At 36.6% G+C, this 21668-nt stretch overlaps 1 protein-coding gene across 1 annotated transcript in view; it reads left to right on the top strand.

Annotated features, from left to right (window-relative positions):
- Positions 1–21668, top strand: part of USH2A (usherin) — a 991863-nt gene that overhangs the window by 662753 nt on the left and 307442 nt on the right. Inside the window, exons 40-42 of the mRNA XM_036755334.1 lie at positions 1–467; positions 13542–13882; positions 18493–18615. The exon at positions 1–467 is cut by the window's left edge and continues 162 nt beyond it. Coding sequence (XP_036611229.1) covers positions 1–467; positions 13542–13882; positions 18493–18615 — 931 coding nt within the window. The remainder of the gene's footprint in view (positions 468–13541; positions 13883–18492; positions 18616–21668) is intronic.

Genomic DNA, 21668 nt, shown 5'->3' with positions numbered 1-21668 from the left:
CGGTGCTTCACTTACGCCCCAACACTACCTACTATTTTCAGGTAGAAGGCTGTACTTCAAAAGGATGCTCCCTTTCACCTGAGACGCAGGCTATATGGACTCTTCCAGATGCACCAGAAGGTATTCCAATCCCGGAACTATATTCTGATACACCAACGTCTGTGCTTATATCTTGGAAACCCCCTCTTCACCCCAATGGTCTAGTGGAGAACTTTACTATTGAGAGAAGGTCCAAAGGAATCGAACAAGTGACCACACTCGTTACCCTCCCACTGAATCACTCCATGAAGTTTATTGATCAAACTGCTGCTCTTAGCCCATGGACAAAGTATGAGTATCGAATACTAATGAGCACATTTAATGGAGGCACAAACAGCAGTGCTTGGGTAGAAGTTACCACAAGACCATCAAGGCCTGCCGGGGTACAACAGCCTGAGGTGCTGGTATTAGGACCAGATATGGCCAAGGTAGGATAATCATTACTTTTTTCCCCTTTGCAGACTTACCCTTGATTGACTCTGTGTGGAACAGAGCCATCTACTGGCAAAACTAGCCATCTCTACTGCCTTAGGCATTAACTGAAGAAGGTAACATTCTGGCCAGTGGCCCAAACCATTTTGAATTCGGCGTCAGTTTTTCATCTGTTCCTGTATCCCCTTAATTATATTGTTGAGATGCTTCCATTTTCCTCACACACCTGAAATGCTTTGAATGTCACAATGGGATGCTTAGCTTAACCACCACGTCAGATTTAAATAGATCAAAAAATGAGAGGAGTTGGGAAAATAGTAAGGACTGGATTAGTATGCTAACAGAAGGTCCAAGTTACCAATATTCTGATTAAAAAATGATCAAAGAGCAAAATGATTGGCAAATGAAGTAAAAATAGCATATTACAGGTCTATCTAGGAAGTCTTCAATTATTCACAACATTCATCTGGGAATGAGCTCTAGAGGACAGGATAACTACCATTGTTTTGGCTTGCATACAAACTTCATTCAAGGGAAATTAGTGTAACCAAACAGGAGGGAGTTTTGTAGCTTAGAAGCCTCTTTTGTGTAAATACACACATGCTTCCATGGATTCAGTCTTGTACTAATGCCAAAAGCATTGGTACAGTAGCTTCAGTAGCTTGCTCACCAGAGCACAAAACAAAGGCCATTTGCATAAAAGCAAAGTTCATCTGTTAGAATTATTATTTGGGTCTCTATTGTGTTGATGCCTGCCCTTCTGCCCCATGCCTCCTCATTGGGGAACAATAAAAGATGTTCAAAAATTTAGAGTTAGAAGAAATGAATTTAAACTATTAAAAAACTATATTTTTTTTCCTTTTTCATTAATTAGCATAATGTGAGATAGACTTAATCATGCACTTCTAATATTAGAAACATGAAAAGTCTATAGAATTTTATCTTGTTTCTACATTTAAAAAGAATTAATTTAAAGATTACTACGAAAATATATCCTGTGAATTTGTCATGGTCAATTATTTTAAAAAATTCCTCAATATATCAAAAGACTTAATCTTCTAAAGATGTGTTGGTAATCTTTGGAATTGTTTTCCATTTAAAGGAAAACTAGCCTTAAAGTGGTTAATCATTCTGGAAATAATTTTCTTTTTATTTTTCCTGGTGGGATTAACAAAAACTTTAGGAGCCATACCAATTGATAAGATATTATGTAGCAAGTCTTCCTCCTTCAGAGTGGCAAAGCTTTGGGGTGGGCAAATCCTGGATTTCTTCTTTTTGAATTTGAACAACTAGGCATTACTTCTCAGGGAAAGTTTGAAAATGGACAAATCATTTTCGTTTTTAGTTGAATGATAAGCATTCATGCATGGGTCTGTCTGGCTCAGCATAGCTGCATGAGGATCAAAGGTAGGCAAAGACAATTTGTCAGACTTATTGTCTTTTCACATTTCCTTTGATTGCCCCTTCCTACTTTTTACCTCATCCAGTAACAAAATCACACTTACAGCCTGTCAACCTGAAATGGAAAAGGTTGTACTAGATGAGGGAGACAGAGAGGGCAAAGTGTGGATCATTTTTAAAGTTCCAACATAAATTCTAGGCATTCCCATGAGTCCCCAGGGGCAATGATAACCCCAGGTTAGGAATCTGAAAGTATATATGACTTGGTGCCTGAAATATGTAGAAATTTTACACTAGCGATGACTTTAAAAAAAATCTAACTTTTATTAGTGTTCAAATTATTGCAGGAAAATCAAAAGCTATCAAGAGGCAGAGTCAGCAAGAATATTCGATCTCATCTAGAACTTGGTTAGGCATCTGGAAACCATTGTTGTAATAGCATAAAGCTTCACCTTATCAAATTATAAATAGAAGTAGGTTCTTAAGGATGCACTGAAGATTTTCAGGATATGTGGCATAGTTGTCGTACAGAGAAACAGTGGCTAACCTGTAGCCTTGAGACAGAAAGCGTGAAGATATTAAAAAGAATGTGAATGCCAAGGTGGGAAGGTGGGGGAGAGGAGCAGTTATTACTCAATGTCAACTCTAGTACAATATCTTGTGTGTTCTTAGTCAAATCTTTGGAAGGGATATCCTTTCCCATTTGAACCCAAAGCTTTATTCTTATCTCTAGATGTGAGTGGTTTCCTTTTGAGATACAAGATACCCTGAGATACAGTATGCTGCTAAAAGGTAGCCGTAATGCCCCAAACTTGCATGGTCTGTCACTGCCATGTGCTCTTCCATCTCCTCTATCTGTTTGAGAGATTTTGAGACTTGAATCATGACCATTGTCTGAGTTTTGCTGGTTTTGGTTAGTGGTTTCTGTCCTTACTTTTAAATTGTGGATTCCTGGTAATTGGCTGGTGATCGTCTTTATGGCAGACATGTAGAAGACATGTTTATCAGTAGATACGAATGAAGCAGCTACCTACTACCTTCATAGGAAATGTTCTAGGTGCTCAAGGGAAGGGGACAAATTTGTTTTATTTTTTAATGAAAAAAAGGATGAATTTTTTACCAGACAGACATGAAACCTGTCCTTGAGGGCTGAGGGTGACAGAATGCACACATACATAATACATTCTGAAAACTGTTATAAATTCATGTGCCAAGTGTGAAGTGTTGTGGTATTGAATCAATTCAGTGAACATAGATTAAGCATCTGTGTTTTATAGGACCCTTTGTAGAAACAAAGGGAAAACCAAAAATTTATTAAGACATGGTCTCTACCCTCATGGAGCCTACTATTTAGCAGGAGCATTGGAAGCATACGCCAATAACCATAGTACAAAATAGTGTTAATATGATACCTAACATTTGTATAACACCTTAAGATTTGCAAAGCATTGTAGATGCATTATCTGCATTGATAACCTTCAAAACAACTCTAAGAAGTAGGTGTTATAATTATCCACATTTTACAGATAAAGATACTATGGATAAATGAGGTTAAGTGATTTGCCCATGGCCAAACAACTAGTAAGGATCTTGGGTGAGATTTGCACTCGGGTCATCTTGAGTCCAGGTCTAACAGTCTAACCCACTATGCTGATTGCCTCTAATAGAACAAGATAAAGGCAGAAGACAAGTGTAAATAAAATGCTTTGTGTAGTCCAAGGAACCATACGCCATGGAAGGGACATTGACTTCTGGGACATATTGGATAAAGTCAATTTCTTTGAAATTTTACTTGAAAGCAAAAGACAGTGGTATGTAGTGTTGTAGGAGATTTTCTCTTTAGAAATGGTGAAAGTAATGTGCTTTTGTAGAGTTTTCTATTTTCCCAGTTGAAGAAAACTTACAAGATAAGTTTCTCCAATTTCAAATGTTCAGGTATCAGTCGATTCAGGTTTTACAAGATATACATATGTTCAACCAAGAGCTAACACCTGTAGCTCTAATAAACTATGAATTAAAAATCATGCTGAATTCCTTATTTCTGTTTAAGAAAGGTGCATTCTCTGAATATGAGGTATGAATATTTTCAGGAGCCTAAATAACAACCTGGAAAAATGGTGTTTACTTCTTTTTACTAAAGAATGGGTTTTGCTGTTTCTGTGCTTGCTACCCATTGCCATGTTAATCATCTAGGGTATGAGTATGAGATTATATCCAAGGAATTCCAAGAATTCTCCTGTCATGGTTCCATTTTCCATCTTCTCTGTCAGGATATTAGGAAAAGGAACACAGTAAAACCTCCAAGTAATGAAGTGTCAAGGATTTGACCTTACAGATTTTCTATTTGTTAGTGATAGGAGAGAGATTGCATAATACTGAAGAGCTGAAAGATATTTGGCCCATATCATGACCAGATTAGTTGTATATAACAAGGGTTAGTTATCTTACCTTGGAGAAGGATTGCTTTATAACTGCATTTTCCCAGTGATTTTGGATGAGAGCACCATAATACATCTTATAAAGACACTTAATAATATGACTTTAGGATTTTAGAGCATGGACCTTAAAAATCATCTAATGCTACTTATTTACTTAACTTATTTTACAAATAAGTTAAACTGAGCCTATAGAAGCTAAGTAATTTACCAAAGGTCACATAGATATGAAACTGGAACCTAAATTTCCAGATTCCTAAGCTTTTGCTATTTCTAAAATGCCTCACCATTTTTAAACATTCAGTACATGATAACTTGGACTTCTTCTTCAGGAAGAAGTTGGCTTTACCAAAAAAAAAAGAGGCTTATTCTTTATTTTCAGTGCCACACTCTTTATATCACACTACATATTCTGTCTGTGATACACAGTAGAGTGAAGAGAAAGGAGGAAGTTGTTTCTATTTTTAATGTATATTAATTCTATCAAGCCTAGGATATATTGTAGATACTACACAACATTTTTCTTTTATCCTGGAGAATAATTCAGTATAAAATTTAAGCTATTTAAATTGGTGCATTAACTTTTTCAAACTATTAGAGTACTTTTTAGAGACTGAAAGTCATTGAAAGCTAATAGCCTGAAAACATTTTAAACTACCTAAAAATTAGCAATAGTATTAGATGTATGATGTTATTTATAGGAAATTAGACAGACTTTTTGACTACACAGATGTATACAATTTTAGAGTTCTATTTCAGGCGACTTATTAGCCACTGGGCAAGTCACTCTCTCATAGCCTGTTTTCTCATCTGTAAAAAGGACTAATAAGAGTTATAGCACTTAACTCAGGATTGTTGCAGGAATCAAATGAAATAATATACGTAAAGGGCTTGGGAAACCTTAGAATTAGATAAGTGTAATAGTACAACAATAATTATTATTATTAGCACCATTATGTGTAAAGAAGATATAGTCAAATAAGGAGATCCAGAAACCATCCTAGGAGAGCAATGTTTGGATGAAGATTATCAGAAGAGACAAAGTTATATTGCCATGGGAGTACATTACATGTCACCTGGACAGGATGATAAACTACATAAGGAGTTTTGAAGGACCTCAACAATCCAGACATCTGCTGGAACATCTCTGTCTCTCTGTTTCTGTCTGTCTTCTCCCTGCCCCACCCCTCTAGATACACACACACATTTTAAAAAGCATCTAATAAATTCATGATTTACTTTATGGTAATTTCATCTTTCCTAAGAAGTCATAGGAGGAATTGTAACTCTGGATCAGACCCTCACCAACCTAAAGGATGAAACTTAAATGAAGTATAAATAATAGGACCCTTGGGCTACAAATGATCACTCCATCTGAGAATTCACAATAGAGAAACAAAGGAAAACTCCATATGATGTGAAGTAAACATGGACTTGGAGAGATCAGACTTTAATAGGTTCAGAGGAAGAACTGAAAGGTAGTATCCAGTGACCTAATATTTTGCGAGGATAGTTAGCTCATTCAACATGGGAAGCCTCTCAAGAATGAAATTCTGAAGATCAGACAATGGACAAATGATTCCATTGAAGGAGAAAAGAGGAGCTCCCAGAGGATACTAACATGACCACACAGGAAACTCATTACTCAACTCATTTGCTTGAAAGATGTGTATTGAAGAAGGAATCTAGGACAGAAAAAAATGTACAAAAGCGTAATGGCAGAAGAATAATTTCAGGGCCTTTGAGGCCTGCAATGAGCTGAGGCTAATGGTAATTGCAGAGGAAAACAAAAATGAGTTCCTTAAATTTCTGCTGGTGAGAAGGAGCATTGCTGGCAATCAAAGAAGGTAGAAATGATAATGAATACCTGTTAGAGACTGAATTTCTCAACTTCCATTCTCATAGGTTCACAGATGATAGAAACAATGACCTAAAGTTGGAAGGGACTTACAAAGTCATCTATCTGAACCCCCTCACTTTAGATGAGGAAGCTGAAACCCAGAAACATTAAATGACTTGAGTAAGGTCCCACAAGCAATAAGTATCATAACTAGTATTGGGTTTTTTTCTTCCAAGCATGATAATATTTATACTAGAAGTAACTTTTTAAAAATGATTACTTCAAAGAAATTGGGGTTCAAGACCCAAATAAGTGAGGAGATAAAAGCACCTAGTTGCCTTCAGTAAATTCTAAGTCACTGGCCCTCGAAATCTAGGGTACAGAAAGAAACATGTAATTGTTGAGCTACTGGTGATGACCTTTGAAAGCAATGCTGCTTTCATAAAGCAATGTTGAAGTTCTGGAGACGGAAAGATGTCCCAATTTTCAAGGAAAGAGAATATGAAAGAATTTTCAAACCACAGGCCAATGAACATGAATTTTATTGTTAGGAAAAATCTTGAATTAGTTATTAGAGGCATGGTTTGTGAGCATTTTTATGGGGAAATAGCAATCACTAACAGCCTGGCCATGCTACATTAACCTCATGTTTTTCTTTGATAGGGTAACCAGATTGATAGATCAGAGAAATGCTATCAACTTATTATCCATATAAAGACTCCTAAGTTATCTTTTTGGATGAGATGGATTGAAATAGGCTGAATGATAATACAATGATTTGCAGCTAGTCGAATGACCAGACCCATAGACTAGTCATTAATAATTTCCTGCTCAAGGCAGGGGGAGGAAACAAGGAGAAATTCTTGACCCTGTACTAGTAAAAAAAATTTTCTGTTAATGATATATCTTATATAAGATATAAGATATATAAGATATATCTTATCATAATTCCAATGACTTCCTTTATATTAAAGCAACCAAGTATTATTTGTCAAATTAACCTGGCTTTCTCGAATTTCTCTAGACATTGGCACATAAATGCTGTGGGAACTTTCTGGCGATCATCATTAATACCTCAATATGCAATGACCAAATGCATACGTGATAAAACAACCCTTTATTTGCCTCTCTAAAAGGTACCCAGGAGCTATCCTGTTTAGATGCAGCCTCCTTTATTTCTTCTGGTTTCTTCTCTAGAAGAAGTCCAAGGTTCATATGATTCACTTCTTCCAATTGCTTGAAGATATATTGGTCAATGGACAAAGATCTCATTAATGCAATATCAACAATTAAACTTAGGTTTATGGTTAAAGACTGTGTGATTCTTAATAAGCTTAATTCCTTTTCCTACTACTCTTGCACCTTCATGGAAAACACAGAAGAGGACCATCTAGGACTCTGCTTCTTTATTTTTATTCGACCTGTGACTATCCATGAGGAAATCCCTCTACCAATACAGATCAGTCACTCTTCTGCAACATAGTCTTTTTTTGGGGGGAGGGGAACTGAGTAGAGTCCAAGTTTTTTTTTTAAACTTTTGAAAGAGGTCAAACAGGATGAATTCCAATTTAAAAGAAAAAAAATTAAAAAGTAAAAATAAAAGCAGACCACTTAGTCTTTCAATGTGTAGTCAGAGAAATGAGACCTAGCCGAGTATTGAGAACTACTATTAAGAACAAAGTCTTTATTTTCTCTTGTGCTTTGTTTTCTTTCTTATGGTTTCTCCCATTTATTATAATTCTTCTATGCAACATGACTAATGTGAAAATGTGTTTAATAGGAATGTATGTGTAGTGCCCATATTGGAATGCATGCCATCTTGGAGAAGGAGGGGGGAGGGAAAGGGAGAAAATTTAAAACTTATAGAAGTGAAAGTTCAAAATGGAAAATAAATAAATTTAATAAAAAAGAACATAAAGTCTTAGAGTTGACTGACAAACTAGAGATGAAATGACTTATCCAGGGTCACACAGCCAGCTCTCTATCCACTATGCCATTCTGCCCCTGAAGACTATATTTGTATGCTAAAGATTAACATCCTGCCCTATACAGCCTACATAATGACCCATATCGCCATTGCTATTAATATGCTTTGTAAATTTAGATTGAAATATACCAACTGGCTGTGGTGAAAAACAATTGCTTTCCAAGGTTGGGGGTGAATTCCTATCCCTTTAATTTTTTTTTTTATTGGAGAAAGTAAGGCTTCCTGATCTTTAAATGACAGTTTCCATAGTAATTACGTTCAATCAGTTAATCTCTCCCAGTAGTTTCCTCAATAGGGCTTTCTCTAGCACGCTTCCTTTCATAGCCTCAACACTGGGATTTGAATCAATGAACAAGCCATTCCTGTATCCAACACAGACTGTCTTCTGAGTCATATTGCCTGCTTTCATGTACTGCCAAGGTCTGGCTTGAACTCTCAGAAGACTCAGGATGAAGAAGGGGGAGGTTGTGTAACATGGATCAATCACATGGATTGTTGCTGTGATAGCTCTTACACTAGAAGGCCCAATCAGTCCCCTGAGCCTGACCTTGGCTCATTCTTCAAGTTCACAAAGAAATGCTTCTCTCTCTCTCTCTCTCTCTCTCTCTCTCTCTCTCTCTCTCTCTCTCTCTCTCTCTCTCTCTCTCTCTCTCCCCCCCCCCCTGTCACACACACACACACACACACACACCTTTTCTTGCTTTAGGTTTATTTGGTATCATCTATAGTGAGTCACATTCTCTCTGGTTCATAAGAATCCTATCTAGAACTTTGTTTCTTCCAGCAGACTCTAAATAACTCAGTAAATCAGTAAGAAAAAATTGTCATGCTGTTCAGCCATAGGGCAAAGTTTCTAGAACTATCAGGACTGCTGTTAAACCCTTGATATTTTCTTCTGAAAAGCTTCAGGGTCAGTGCTGACCTTTGGGGAATTCTCATTATGTTTTCCAATCTTAGTCAAAGCAAAATATTGAAAATCTTTAGCCTCTTCTCTCAGAACGGTATTTTCTCCCCTTTCCTATAAGATAGGAATTTGTAGTCTTATCAATCTGATTGGTTCTCATTTCTGTTTATAATTATCTGTGCTATGATAGCATGTTTAGATTGAAACTGAACCAATGTATGTGAGTTTGTCTTTTAAGGTTTCAGCATGACAGCATTAAAAAGAAAAAAATGTTGGAGAAAGAATATACCTGTGATCTCTGACATAGGGTACTTTATCTGTTACTCAGAGTTAACTATCTCAAAAGAAATGTCAAGAAATGTAAAGTAATGAAGTCTTACTTGGGTTCATACTATTAGATCATAGATTTAGAACTAGGCATAAATTTAAGAGTCAAAAATTGTCAAATTCTTTTTTTTTACACACATGGAAACTAAGGTGTAGGGAGAGAAAGTACCTCCCCCAGGGTCACAGTTGGGATTTAAACCTGCAATCTAGAACTCCTTCTAATGTACCACGCAGCCTCCCCTAAATGATTTGGCTCCCCCCCTGCCCCCCACCCACACGCATGCATACACGCACACACGTACATGTGCATGCACACTGTGAATTCTGTGAATTGGTGAAATATTTGAGTAACGTTTCTTGTGTGCCCAATAAATATTGCACAATTAGGAGGCAGGGTGGTACATGAGAGGCAGTGTAGAGCCCTGGACTTGGTGTCACTAGATTCAGGTTCAAGTCTGGATTCTGATGGTTACTAACTGTGTGACTGTGGATAATCTTTCTGTAAATAACCTCCATTTTTTGTAAAATTGGGATAATAGTATTTGCATAACTTTTGAGTTCAAATAAAACCCAAAAGTTTTATTTAAGAGATAATACACAGTGGAGAGTCTGTCATCCAGTAAATATTTATTTGTCCCCCTACTTCATGTATATCATATGGTTGGTGTTGTGGGAAACGCAAATACCATGAAGAATCTGACAGTTTGGTTGGAAAGACAAGACATGTGCACTAAGAGTTAAATAGTAAAACCTGTTCAATAATAATGCAGGACTATAATGGGAAAAAAGTGCCACATGGTTGTATAAGGTTAAATGCCAACCAAGTGGTAAAGAGAATGATCATTATGAGTTTTCAGGAGATAGAAATCACTTGCTTGAAGAAAAATACCTGAAATATGCCTTGAAATATTAGTAAGATTTAGGCAGGCAGAATATGCTTTATTTGTAAGACTAGTAGAGACCAGTTGGGCTGGAGCACTTGGGGAAAAAGGCTATGGGATTGAAAAAGTTGTTTGGAAGTGTATTCATTTATTCATGTCATTCAAACCTGTATTTCTATGAACGTATTATGTACAAGGCACTGTGCTAAGAGCTGTGTATGATATAAAGTTGAATATGACACACCCTTTATGTTGTAGGGGCGGGGGACTTTTACCATCTAGTGAGGGAAATTAGCCAGGTATAATAGCAACTCTACTTCAAGACAGAACTGAAGTACCTTATGAAGGCATCCATTCAAAAAAATGTTTAATGTGCTTTGAGATCTTGAAAGAGAGAAATTACAGCTAATTAGGGGAATCAAGAAAGGGTTCATGAATGAGGGAAGGGGATAACTGTAAAAACAATGTTACCTGAAGCTACTGTGGCTGTGTAAGGCCAGTAACACCAGCATGCAGGAGGGCTGCTTGCATGGGTTCTTTGATGTGCTTTTTTAAGAAAAGCAACTTTAAGGGGCTTACAATCACACGTTAATCAAACATGCATATATCATTCACTTAGTTCAGGGGGAAAAGTCAGCACCCTGAACTTCATAGCAAATACAAACAAATTACAACAGAGCAAATAACACAAATCAACACACAGGCTTCTAGCTATCTAACCAAAGCTATACATACGTAGTTACCAGAGAGAGAAGCACCAATATCTGGGTATTCAAAGCTGGTGGGCTCCTTTACAGCGACCCAGAGTCTCCACACCAAAACTCTTCCAATGAGTGAGCCCCAAACAAAATGTGAACCTCAGAGTATATATACCCTTTTTCAGGGCCCAAGTGCTTCATGGCTTCACACCTCTTATGACCTAACTAGCAAAAGGGTGTGGGCCTTCCTACAAAGGCAAGACTTAATCAAAGGCACTTGATTGTCTTAGTGCTGAGAAGCACTCCAAAACAAAAGACAACAAAAAGTCCCACTTTACTTGCCCTTACAATAGCTAAGCCCCAAAACTGAGTCCAGAATAATTAGTGGAGTTTCAGATAAAGATTTAGGGAAAGGGTCTTCCAGATTGAGGAAATATGATGAGCAGATCACATAGCTGATCTCAATCCCTTCAAGTCAATAGGCTCAGATAAACTGTAGCTATAGGTAATGAAAAAAAGCACTAGCAAATGTGTTATCTGCTTGGAAACCTTTGAAAAACCAGGAAGAATAATACAAGTGCCACAGGACTAGAAAAGTGTAAATGACCCTGAGGTCTATTCAAGGCTTATATTCTTATACGACAAGGCAAAAGCAGGAAGTAGAGTGTTTTTAAGGAATAGTGAAGAGCCCTGTTATGATGGGCCACAGGGGAGACGTAGGAGATCAGATTGGAAAGGTAGATTGGGACTAGAACATTTCTTTGCTAAGAAACACTGACTTACATTGACAAGCATTATGATATTATTGAACAGTTCTTTTTTGTTTGTTTGTTTGTTTTGGCAGGGCGATTGGGGTTAAGTGACTTGCCCAAGGTCACACAGCTAGTACATGTGTCAAGTGTCTGAGGCTGGATTTGAACTCAGGTCCTCCTGACTCCAGGGCTGGTGCTCTACTCACTGCACCACCTAGCTGCCTATTGAACAGTTCTAAGCAAAAGAATGAAATGATGGATATGACATTTTTGTATGATTAGTGTGACAATTAATACAGAATGGATTCAAATTGAGGGATGTAAATACTGGCTAGAAGGCATGAGAAACTGTGGGTTTAGCAGATATCCAATATGAAGAGAGAAGAGAAGCAGACTGAGAATGATCTCTTACAAGTGAGAGAATACTCAAAGTGTACATGTCAGTTTTACTTCCCAGTAGAGTCATTCCTTTAAAAAGTTACTGTCCACATTTAAAAAACCAAGTACTAGGAGGTTAGAATATTTAACATACTAATTCTAATGTGAAAACAAAGTTCACTAATCTCAATATAAAAGTTTTCTTATGGTGGAAAGGAAATGATAATTCATTAGAGTATATCATTATTTCATTAGAATAATATAACCATTTCTAGAAAAGAAACAAGAATAAATATGTGTGAACATCATCATCTCTTTTATTTTTGTTCATTTTTCTCTTCAATTTCATTTTAAAATTTAGTTTTTTAATAATAATTTCAAGTTTCACTCCTATCTTCTCTCAAGTTTGAGATATGATGCTTTTTCAACTAAAAAAAATTAGAGAAGGCAGCCAAAAGAACCATGATTAAAAAACAAACAAAAAAGAAAAACAAAGAACAAACTGGTACTTGTAGAACCTGGTTCATTTGGTTAGCAACAAACAATAAATTTAGTTCTGATTTGTAGCATTTGCCCATTTCTGAGTTGTAAATGTTCATGCTGAAAATTTGACAATTGGCTCTCAAAAACCTTTGCAAGCTGGCTCTAGCATGGCCATGCCTGGAAATTTCTCCCTTATCTCCACCTTCTGGTTTCCCTCTCTTCATTCAGGTTTCACCTTCTCCAAGAAGTCTATTCCTCACACCTTCTCTGTAAGATTATCTGCCTTTTCTCCTCTATACGTCTTGTTTTCACAAAGCTGTTTGCATGTTTTCCTATTCTTTTAATGCACTCTTGACATCTATTGCCCTTGAGAATTGGTTATATCTTGTGGTCTTGTTCCTATAGTACTTAATTTTTTTTTCCAGAAGTACTCAGTATTCATCTCAGAAAGTTTCAATAACTGAATTGTTCAGCATCTCCCAAAATCTGAAAACATTGTCTGGTTTTATTGACTACAACAACAATAGTATTGCAATTTACAATCCACAGGAAAAATGTGATATAAAGGATTCTGGTGCTTTAGGTAATTGAGTTGTAAACGAGCAAACTATCAAATCCTGTGGCTGCCCTATTGATGCATGGGGATGTGTGAATTTTCTCCATGTGTTTACTCAGTGTTCTTTGACACACCCACAGTGGAGATGAATCACTAAGGTGCTGTGTATTTGACAGTCCTAGAACATGTCGAGATAGAAAGCCTGATCAAGGAAACAGCATTTCATTTAGTTCATGGTGTACTGTTAATTGATCCAAAAATCATTCATTATGGTTCAGGAGCAAAGATTCTCTGGCAAGTGGATACTTAGAAGATGACTTCATTAGAAGAAAAAAAAAACATGACAAAGTAGGTCTCCAAGCTTTGTGAAAATGAATTGTCCTCTTTCTGTATACCTATGCTGATTTTAAACATTTCTTTCCATACAGGTTACTTGGAATCCACCTCTCATCCCAAATGGAGAGATACTCAGTTACGAAGTTTGCATGCCAGACCCAAGAATTATAGTTACCCCCAGCAGCAGCAATACCTCAATATTTAGTCAGATAATGACCCACCTCATTCCCTTCACAAACTATTCAGTCACCATAATGGCTTGCTCAGGAGGTGGGGGACATCTTGGAGGATGCACAGAGAGTTTGCCTACTTATATCACAACCCAACCCACACTACCTCAGGGTATTAATCCTTTGTCAGTGACTCCAGTGAGTGAGTCCTATATTGGGGTTTCTTGGCAGCCACCCAGTAGGCCAAATGGACCTCATTTGAGGTAAGTGATTTTAGTATTAATTTATCTAAATATGTTATTTCTAGAGAAATAAGTATTGAAATTCTTTTATTTGTAGATGTTCCACATCTTATGCTTGAAGTGATATGACACTGTAATAGATACTTATAATAGTTAACAATTTCATTTCATAATACTGTGAATATCTAACTACACAATATAGCAACTACCTTTGTCACCAAATACATACCTATTCCTAATTTTAAAAAATGTATTTTATTATACTTTGCTAATCAAGTTAACATGCTGAATGCTAGTTCAAATGTTAATTTCATATGGTTAAATATATAAGAATAAAAATGAACTTTGTAATTACAAAGTGGGGAAAGCATAGCTAGACATGTGACTTGTAAGTTTAATATGATATAGTAGTAAAGAAAATTATGGTAACATTAGGCTACACTATGAGAGCCATAAGGTCCAAACAAATTATTGATGATAATGAAAAATGGCATATAGATGAAAACATATGGTCTATAATAATTTAGCTGTAATAATTTTATTGAGAAATGCAGCTGATGTTGGCCAATTGCCATAACAAAGATACTTAAAAGACTAAAAAGCATCTTAATTATTAAATACTTGATTTATTTTTCAAAGATATGACAGCTAAAGGCAATACCAGTTCTTAAACTCATTAGAATATGTTGGAGAATAATAATGGAAAATTATGATCAGCGTCTCTTCATAAGACAGAAAAATGGTAGATGGTAAAATAAATATAAAGAATATTTGTTGAGTAACAAATAAGCAGAGTCATCCTGAAGCCATGTAAGGATAAAAATGGAAAGAAAAACAGAGAAGGATAGAAAAGAGAAGAAAAATGGAAAAAATCTGCTGAGATTATCTTTTTTTGCCGTGAATGAAAAGCAAGTTACAACATTTATATTCTAAGCACACAGTCCTTGATATGCTCATAGAAGAAACAGAAATGACACCAAAGAGAAAAAAAAATGCGAAAAGCAATTGATTAGACCCATCCTACATGGAGAATTATGCTGTAGGTAGCATAATTGTAAAGGCATTAAAGACAGATTTGCAGACTTTCTGAAGAAGAGAAAGCTATCCGAGGCATGGAAAAATTTTATACTTTATTACCGCTGAAAAATGAGTCTTAGAACACATCAAAAATTACCAAAATGTATGCCTACTTTCCCACTTAGTAACATTTTTATTATAATAATCTAAAAAGGCATTAAGGATATATTTGATGAAACTATTCGTAAGGTCAAAAGAAAAGCAGTCTTTCACAAGTGATATTACACAATAGACAATATTGATCAGAACATAATTGACCAAAATATGTAAATATGTTTTTTGATTTACACACACATGCTACTCCTTCTGTGGCATAAACTACAGTTCTTTCACCATTTTGACTACCATCCTCTAGATAGTCTCAAGACTATTAAAGTCCTTCCTCAAATAAGGCACCCAGAAATGAATAAAGTACTCCTATTTTGTTCTAAGTCTGAGTACATTTGAACTATAATTTCTGGACATTCAAAATACTTACATATTCAAATAGACCTAGCTAGATAGGTATATATTGATATATTGACACACACACACACACACACACACACACACACACACACACACACACACATATATATATATATATATATATATATGGAGAGAGAGAGAGAGAGAGAGAGAGAGAGAGAGAGAGAGAGAGAGAGAGAGAGAGAGAGAGATATCTAGATAGATAGATAAGGTAGATGGGTGGTGCAGTGGATAGAGTTCTAGCCTTGAAGTCAGCAAGACCTGAGTTCAAATCTGACCTCAGATACTTACTAGTTGTATGACCCTGGGCAAGTCCCTTAACCCTGTTTGCCTCAGTTTTCTCATCTGTAAAATACATTGTAGAAGGAAATAGCAAACGACTCCAGTATCTTTGCCAAAAAAAAAAAAACAAACCAAATGGGGTCACAAAGAGTCAAATGTGACTAATGGACAAAAACAACTTCTCTCTGTATAAAATAATAAATACCTACCTCTATATTTATATCTCTGTGTGTATATATACATATGTAGTATATATTCAATTATTTCATACATCACAACAAAGAACAACATGGCATCTTAAGGGCATTCTTCCCACAAGGTATCTCGATTTCATACATCAAGATTTCTTGAAAGGTATGGTAAAAGGAATAACATTATTTTGTGACCCCCTACTCATAAATATCAGATGAAACATAAAGCAGGGAGATGTATGTATCACTGACATTGAGGTTATCTAGTGCAGAGCCCATACTGAAAAGGGATTTCATATAGAAAGAAAGTAAAGCCCTCCAGGTGCTTCTTTTTGTGGGTGACGTGGTATGGCGACATTATAGAACCACATGAAAGAGATTTATAACTTCTCAGAAAAGTATACTGTAACCATCCACAGAGGAAAATCAAGAGGATGAAAAATACATATTGTTCAGATGATGATATGGAGCTTTATGTTAGATGGGTAATCTACAGAGTGCTTCCATCAGTGCACATGCACACACACACACACACACACACACACACACATATGCACACATACATAAAAACTATCAGTGGATATAAAATTAAATGAGAAGAGTAAAGTGGAATGGATTGCCTTTGGGAAATTGTAAAGATCTTTTAATGACCTTAAACTTTTCCTTTAAATGAAGGCCCATATTTTAATACCAGTAGTTTACTAGTGTTATATGGCTCCAGGTCATAGGGCTTTTCTCTAGGTAACAGTCTCTAAAGACTTAAAAATAAATATTGCACTGAATATAATGGAGAGATTCATGTTAAGTCTGAGTAGCCTGTAACGCATTACAAATCTAGAACTCCAAAGAAGAAGCAATTTAAAAGGTGTCATCAGAGAAGGGTATGGTGGAAAAGAAAGATAGGCTGGTCATGTGGCAAGAGCTAGAGATAATTGGTTGACAGCCTAAGCGCTCCTCTGGGATCCTCATGATGTCAGGAGAAAGTAAAGATAATCTCAGTCAAGAGGTGGGGAACTGATTGGAAGACAAGAATGGGATGGTAAGGAATAGACAGGTTGTCATCTACAAATTGGATGGACTATCCACATAGATGAGGTCACAGGTTCATTTGAATGTATGAGTATTTTGAATGTCCAAGAATTGGGTAGATATAGTTCCAATATACTCTGCCCTGATCAGAAAATAACTGGTATACTGTGCTTAATTTTGCTTGCCGCAGTTGAGAAAGGACATTGCTAATCTCGAGAAGATCCAGAGAAAGGCAATCAAAATGGTAAAAGAACTTCCGTTTATGCTACAAGAGGAGAATTTTAAGGAACTGGGGATGTTTAATACAGTGTACACTTGTGTAGGTAATAGGGAGCAAGGTGGCTGTCTTCAAGGGTTTGACTGTCATAGGGAAAAAGAATTAGAACTCTTGTGTTTAACCCCCAAGAGCAAAGCTAGGAAATTGTGACGAGGCAAATTTAGGCTTCAAATTAGGAAAATCTGCCTAACAATCAGTGCTAGCTAAAGTGTGGCTCATGCAAAGTTGAGTTCCCTTCATTGGAGATCTCCAAACAAAAGTCACTTGTCAGCTTATAGTACGGAATTCTTTTTTATTTTTTTTTTACGTATGACTTATATTAGATGGTTTCTGAGATCCTTCAAAAGTGCGATTCTGTGATTCTGTACAAAGCAACATTGGCAAAAAGAAATTGACTCAGGGTTAAAAACTGGATATGAAAGTCATCACTACTGCTGCTCTTGCATTTCAGAAAACTCATGAAAAATATGGGCAGTATAGACAACTAAAAGAGAGTTCGTATTCTTATTGGCTATATTAAGGACAAATGTCTGGGTCATAGATCATAGATTGTGGGGCCTAGATACAAGGTAACTTAGTGGCCCTGTAGTCCAAACTCCTCGTTTTACAGATAAGGAAACTAGGACCCAATGAAGTTAAATGACTTGCCTGACACCACACAGGTAATAATCATCAGAAGTGGGATTTCAATCACATACCTAGTATTCTTTACATTATACCAGACTGGCTTCTCAAAATAAGTTTGCAAAAGCTGATCTTGGCCCATAGAGCAGAGTATACCGTTTGATAATAGATGCATATGGTTTGTTGCCAAAGTCTTAGTGCAGTTTGAAGTTTTAATAGCTTTAAATTACATCAGTACTTTGAGGACACCCTGTATTTTCATTATTGGGTAAATTTTGGCAACAACACGTATGTTTTTTGTGAACTTTTGAAATATTTTGTCTGTTGAGATTAAATTTGACTCTAGTGGTTGGCAAATCTGATTATGCCAAAAGATATCCAAAAATGATGAGTTTCCTGAGAACTAAATAAAGTTAAATTCTTCACTCACTTTTTCTAGCAGTTTTTTGAATGACTGGCTGAAAGCCCAGCACCCACCCAAAAAAATACTTCTCCGTGAAACTTGGGAGCTATAAGAACAAAATGATGTGTTTTCCTTAAATAGACACATACAAACACATACAGAGAGAGAGAGAGAGAGAGAGAGAGAGAGAGAGAGAGAGAGAGAGAGAAAGAAACAACCTGAATTTTGGTAATAACATTAGTTGAGATAATCCCAGTGTTCTGCTTGTCTTTTGTGTTAGATATGAGCTTCTGAGACGTAAAATCCAGCAACCACTTGCATCAAATCCCCCAGAAGATTTAAATCTGTGGCGCACTATTTACTCAGGAACTCAGCGGTTTTACGAAGATAAGGGTCTTAGCAGGTGAGATTACACAAACTATAAAAACCAACGCTGGCATTTTGTTTAGGGTGTATTCAATAGTTCAGAGTGTTCTTTGTGTCTCTGTTGTGTGATCAGATTATCAGTTATGTAATAAAAACATGTTCTGTTCTCATCCACAGCATTAATCATTGCACTGCAACAGTCAGAAGGGTAATTGTTCGTTACTCTGAACTGAGCGTTTAAAAACATTAAAAATGTTTTGCAGCTAGACTTTGGATGATGTCAGTATCTTCGCTTGCAGCCACATACTCTCTACAGAGATGCATTATTCAAGAGGGAACTTGGACAGTATTACAACACAGGGTGGGTTGGAGAAATACCTCAGTAGCAGCAATAAGAACCATGGCAGCAGTAATCAAAATACTCCCTTCTGTGTAAAGTGTTTCACAAAGCAGTTATCATATTCTGTTGTGTTTGATTCTCATGATGATTGTCACAGACGAAGATTAAGAACCAGAGAAGTCTGGTAATATAAAAATCATCCATTTGGCACTTAAAATTCTTCACCACCTAGACCCTTCCCACCTTTCCAATCTTCTTACAATTTACTTCTACTCCCAAATCTTTGTGTTTTAACTGGCTCTGTGTTGTTGTTGTTACTGTTGCGGACTTATTTCAGTTGAGTAACCCCATTTGGGATTTTCTTGGCAGATATACTGAAGAGGCTTGCCATTTCCTTCTCCAGCCCATTTTATAGATGAGGAACTGAGGCAAACTGGGTTAAGTGACTTGCCCAAGGTCACAGAGCTAATAAGTGTCTGAGGCCAGATTTGAACTCATGGAGATGAGTCTTCCTGATTGCAAGCCCAGTGCTCTATCCACTGTGCCACCCAGTTCCCATACTGCCTATGTACCCCATGCTTGAAATGCCCTCCCTCCTCACCTCCTGGATTTCTTCAAATACAGCTCAAATTCCATATACTGGAAGAGAGATTTCTCAGTCTACTGCCCCCCCTAAACATAGCATACCCTTTTTCCTGCTTTTGCCTTTCCACTGAGATTAGCTTCTATTTCCACTCTATGTATCTTGTAAATTCATGGTTAAACATTATCTTCCTGATTTGAATATTAGCTTCTTGAAAGAAAGAGTTCTTTTTTTTCCCCTTTTCTTTGTATTCCTAGTGCTTTGCACAGGGGCTGGCACATTTTATGTGCTCAATAAGTGCTTGTTGACTGACTGATGGATCCTCACAGTAATCTCCATAAAATGATTTACACTTACTTCATAGATAAAGTTAGAGAATCAGAAAGGTTTGGTAGCTTGGCCACAGCTAGTCAATAGTGGGAGCAGATCTCAAATTCATATCTTCTGGCCAGAATTCTACTGTTCTTTTCATTATATTACACTGCTCCTCAAGGAATCATATTCATTCCTTCTGAAAAATGCATTTTGAGTCATTGATTACATTTTCCAGGGAAGCATGTATTACAATGGAAAGTATTCCCTTCTGGGAGTTTGATACTTAAAATATCAAAACATTAAACATTTTATAACTGTCTGAATAGTCATTTAACCTTCACCTTGGCTCTGCATCACCTGATCAAATCCATCAAGTTTCAGGCTAGGACTTGGGCTCATTCTCCTGCCAACGATCATCTTCTCTAAAAAGCATTATGGTAGTTGTATGGGGTACCTCCTGCAGTTTATCTGGCACTGAGAAAAGTAGGATTTCCCAAATGATCAAGATAGCCACAGAAGTTCATCTCTCAAGATGACTGTTTCATCAACTAAACTTGTAGAAAGAAATGGAAAAGGCTGGCTGCGGACTAAGGTCCAGGCTAAGTCTGGCCTAAACAACTATTGCTCCAATTGCCTCGTGCAAATAGCTACGACAGGTGTGGAGGAGTTGGGAAGTGGTATCCTGTACCCCACAACAAGAAGCCCAAGGTAAAGGCTTACTGAATCTCCATGGATTCTATAGACAGAAAGAGAAAGTGCTAAAGAATAAATTTGCCCTTTTTTTAAGGTCTGCTAACTTCCCATTGGAACTTAGCAGTGAATCGTCGTTCATATATCACTCTATGAGGTGAAGAAGGTACGTGGACTGTCTATGTTATTTAGTTAGGGACCAAAATCCCTGTGCCATGCTCCACAGAGCCAAACAAAGTATACACAACAGTGGGATGTATGCTAACCCTGTTACATGACACTAGAAAGGTAGAGATAGCCCCTAATTTTAGAAACACTTGAATGTTAGACAAAGAAATTTTTTTCAATTTAATTTTTTTTCCTGATTATATGTAAAAACAACATTTATATTCATTTTTTAAAAAAAAATTTGAGTTCCAAATTCTCTCCTTTCTTCCTTCCCCCTCCTCCTTCCTTGAGAAGGCAAGCAATTTGCTATAGATTATTCATGTGCTGTCATGCAAAATGTATTTCCATATTAGCCATGTTGCAAAAGAAAACAGACCAAAAAAAATCAAAGAAATAAGGAAGGTAAAAAAAGTGTGCTTTCATCTGCATTCATACTCCATCAGTTCTTTCTCTGGAGGTGGATAGCATTTTTCATCACAAGTCCTTCAGAATTGTCTTGGATCATTGTATTGCTGAGAATAGTTCTGTCATTCAGAATTGATCATTGTAAAATATTACTGTTACTATTCACAATGTTATCCTGGTTCTGCTCACTTCACTATGTATTATTTCATATAAATCTTCCCAGATTTTCTGAAACTTTCCTGCTCATTATTTCTCACAGCGTAATAGTATTTCATCACAATCATATGCCACAACTTGTTCAGCCATTCCCTAGTTGATGGTCCTCTCCTCAATTACCAATTCTTTGCTACCATAAAAAGAGCTGCTATAAATATTTTTGTACATATAGATTCTTTTACTTTTTCCTTGATCTCTTTGGGATACAGATGAGTAGTGGTACTACTGGGTCAAAGGGTATATACAGTTTTATGGCCATTTGGGCATAGTTCCAAATTGCTCTCCAGAATGGTTAGATCAGTTCCTAAGTCCACCAACTGTGCATTAGTGTCCCAATTTTCCCACATCCCCTACATCAGAGCTGTCCAACCTT

This window comes from Trichosurus vulpecula, chromosome 4 (genome assembly GCF_011100635.1).
Source record: "Trichosurus vulpecula isolate mTriVul1 chromosome 4, mTriVul1.pri, whole genome shotgun sequence".
In the NCBI taxonomy this organism is placed as follows: domain Eukaryota; kingdom Metazoa; phylum Chordata; class Mammalia; order Diprotodontia; family Phalangeridae; genus Trichosurus; species Trichosurus vulpecula.
Note: the sequence above shows the minus strand (reverse complement) of the source record. Positions and strands in the feature narration are given on the sequence as shown.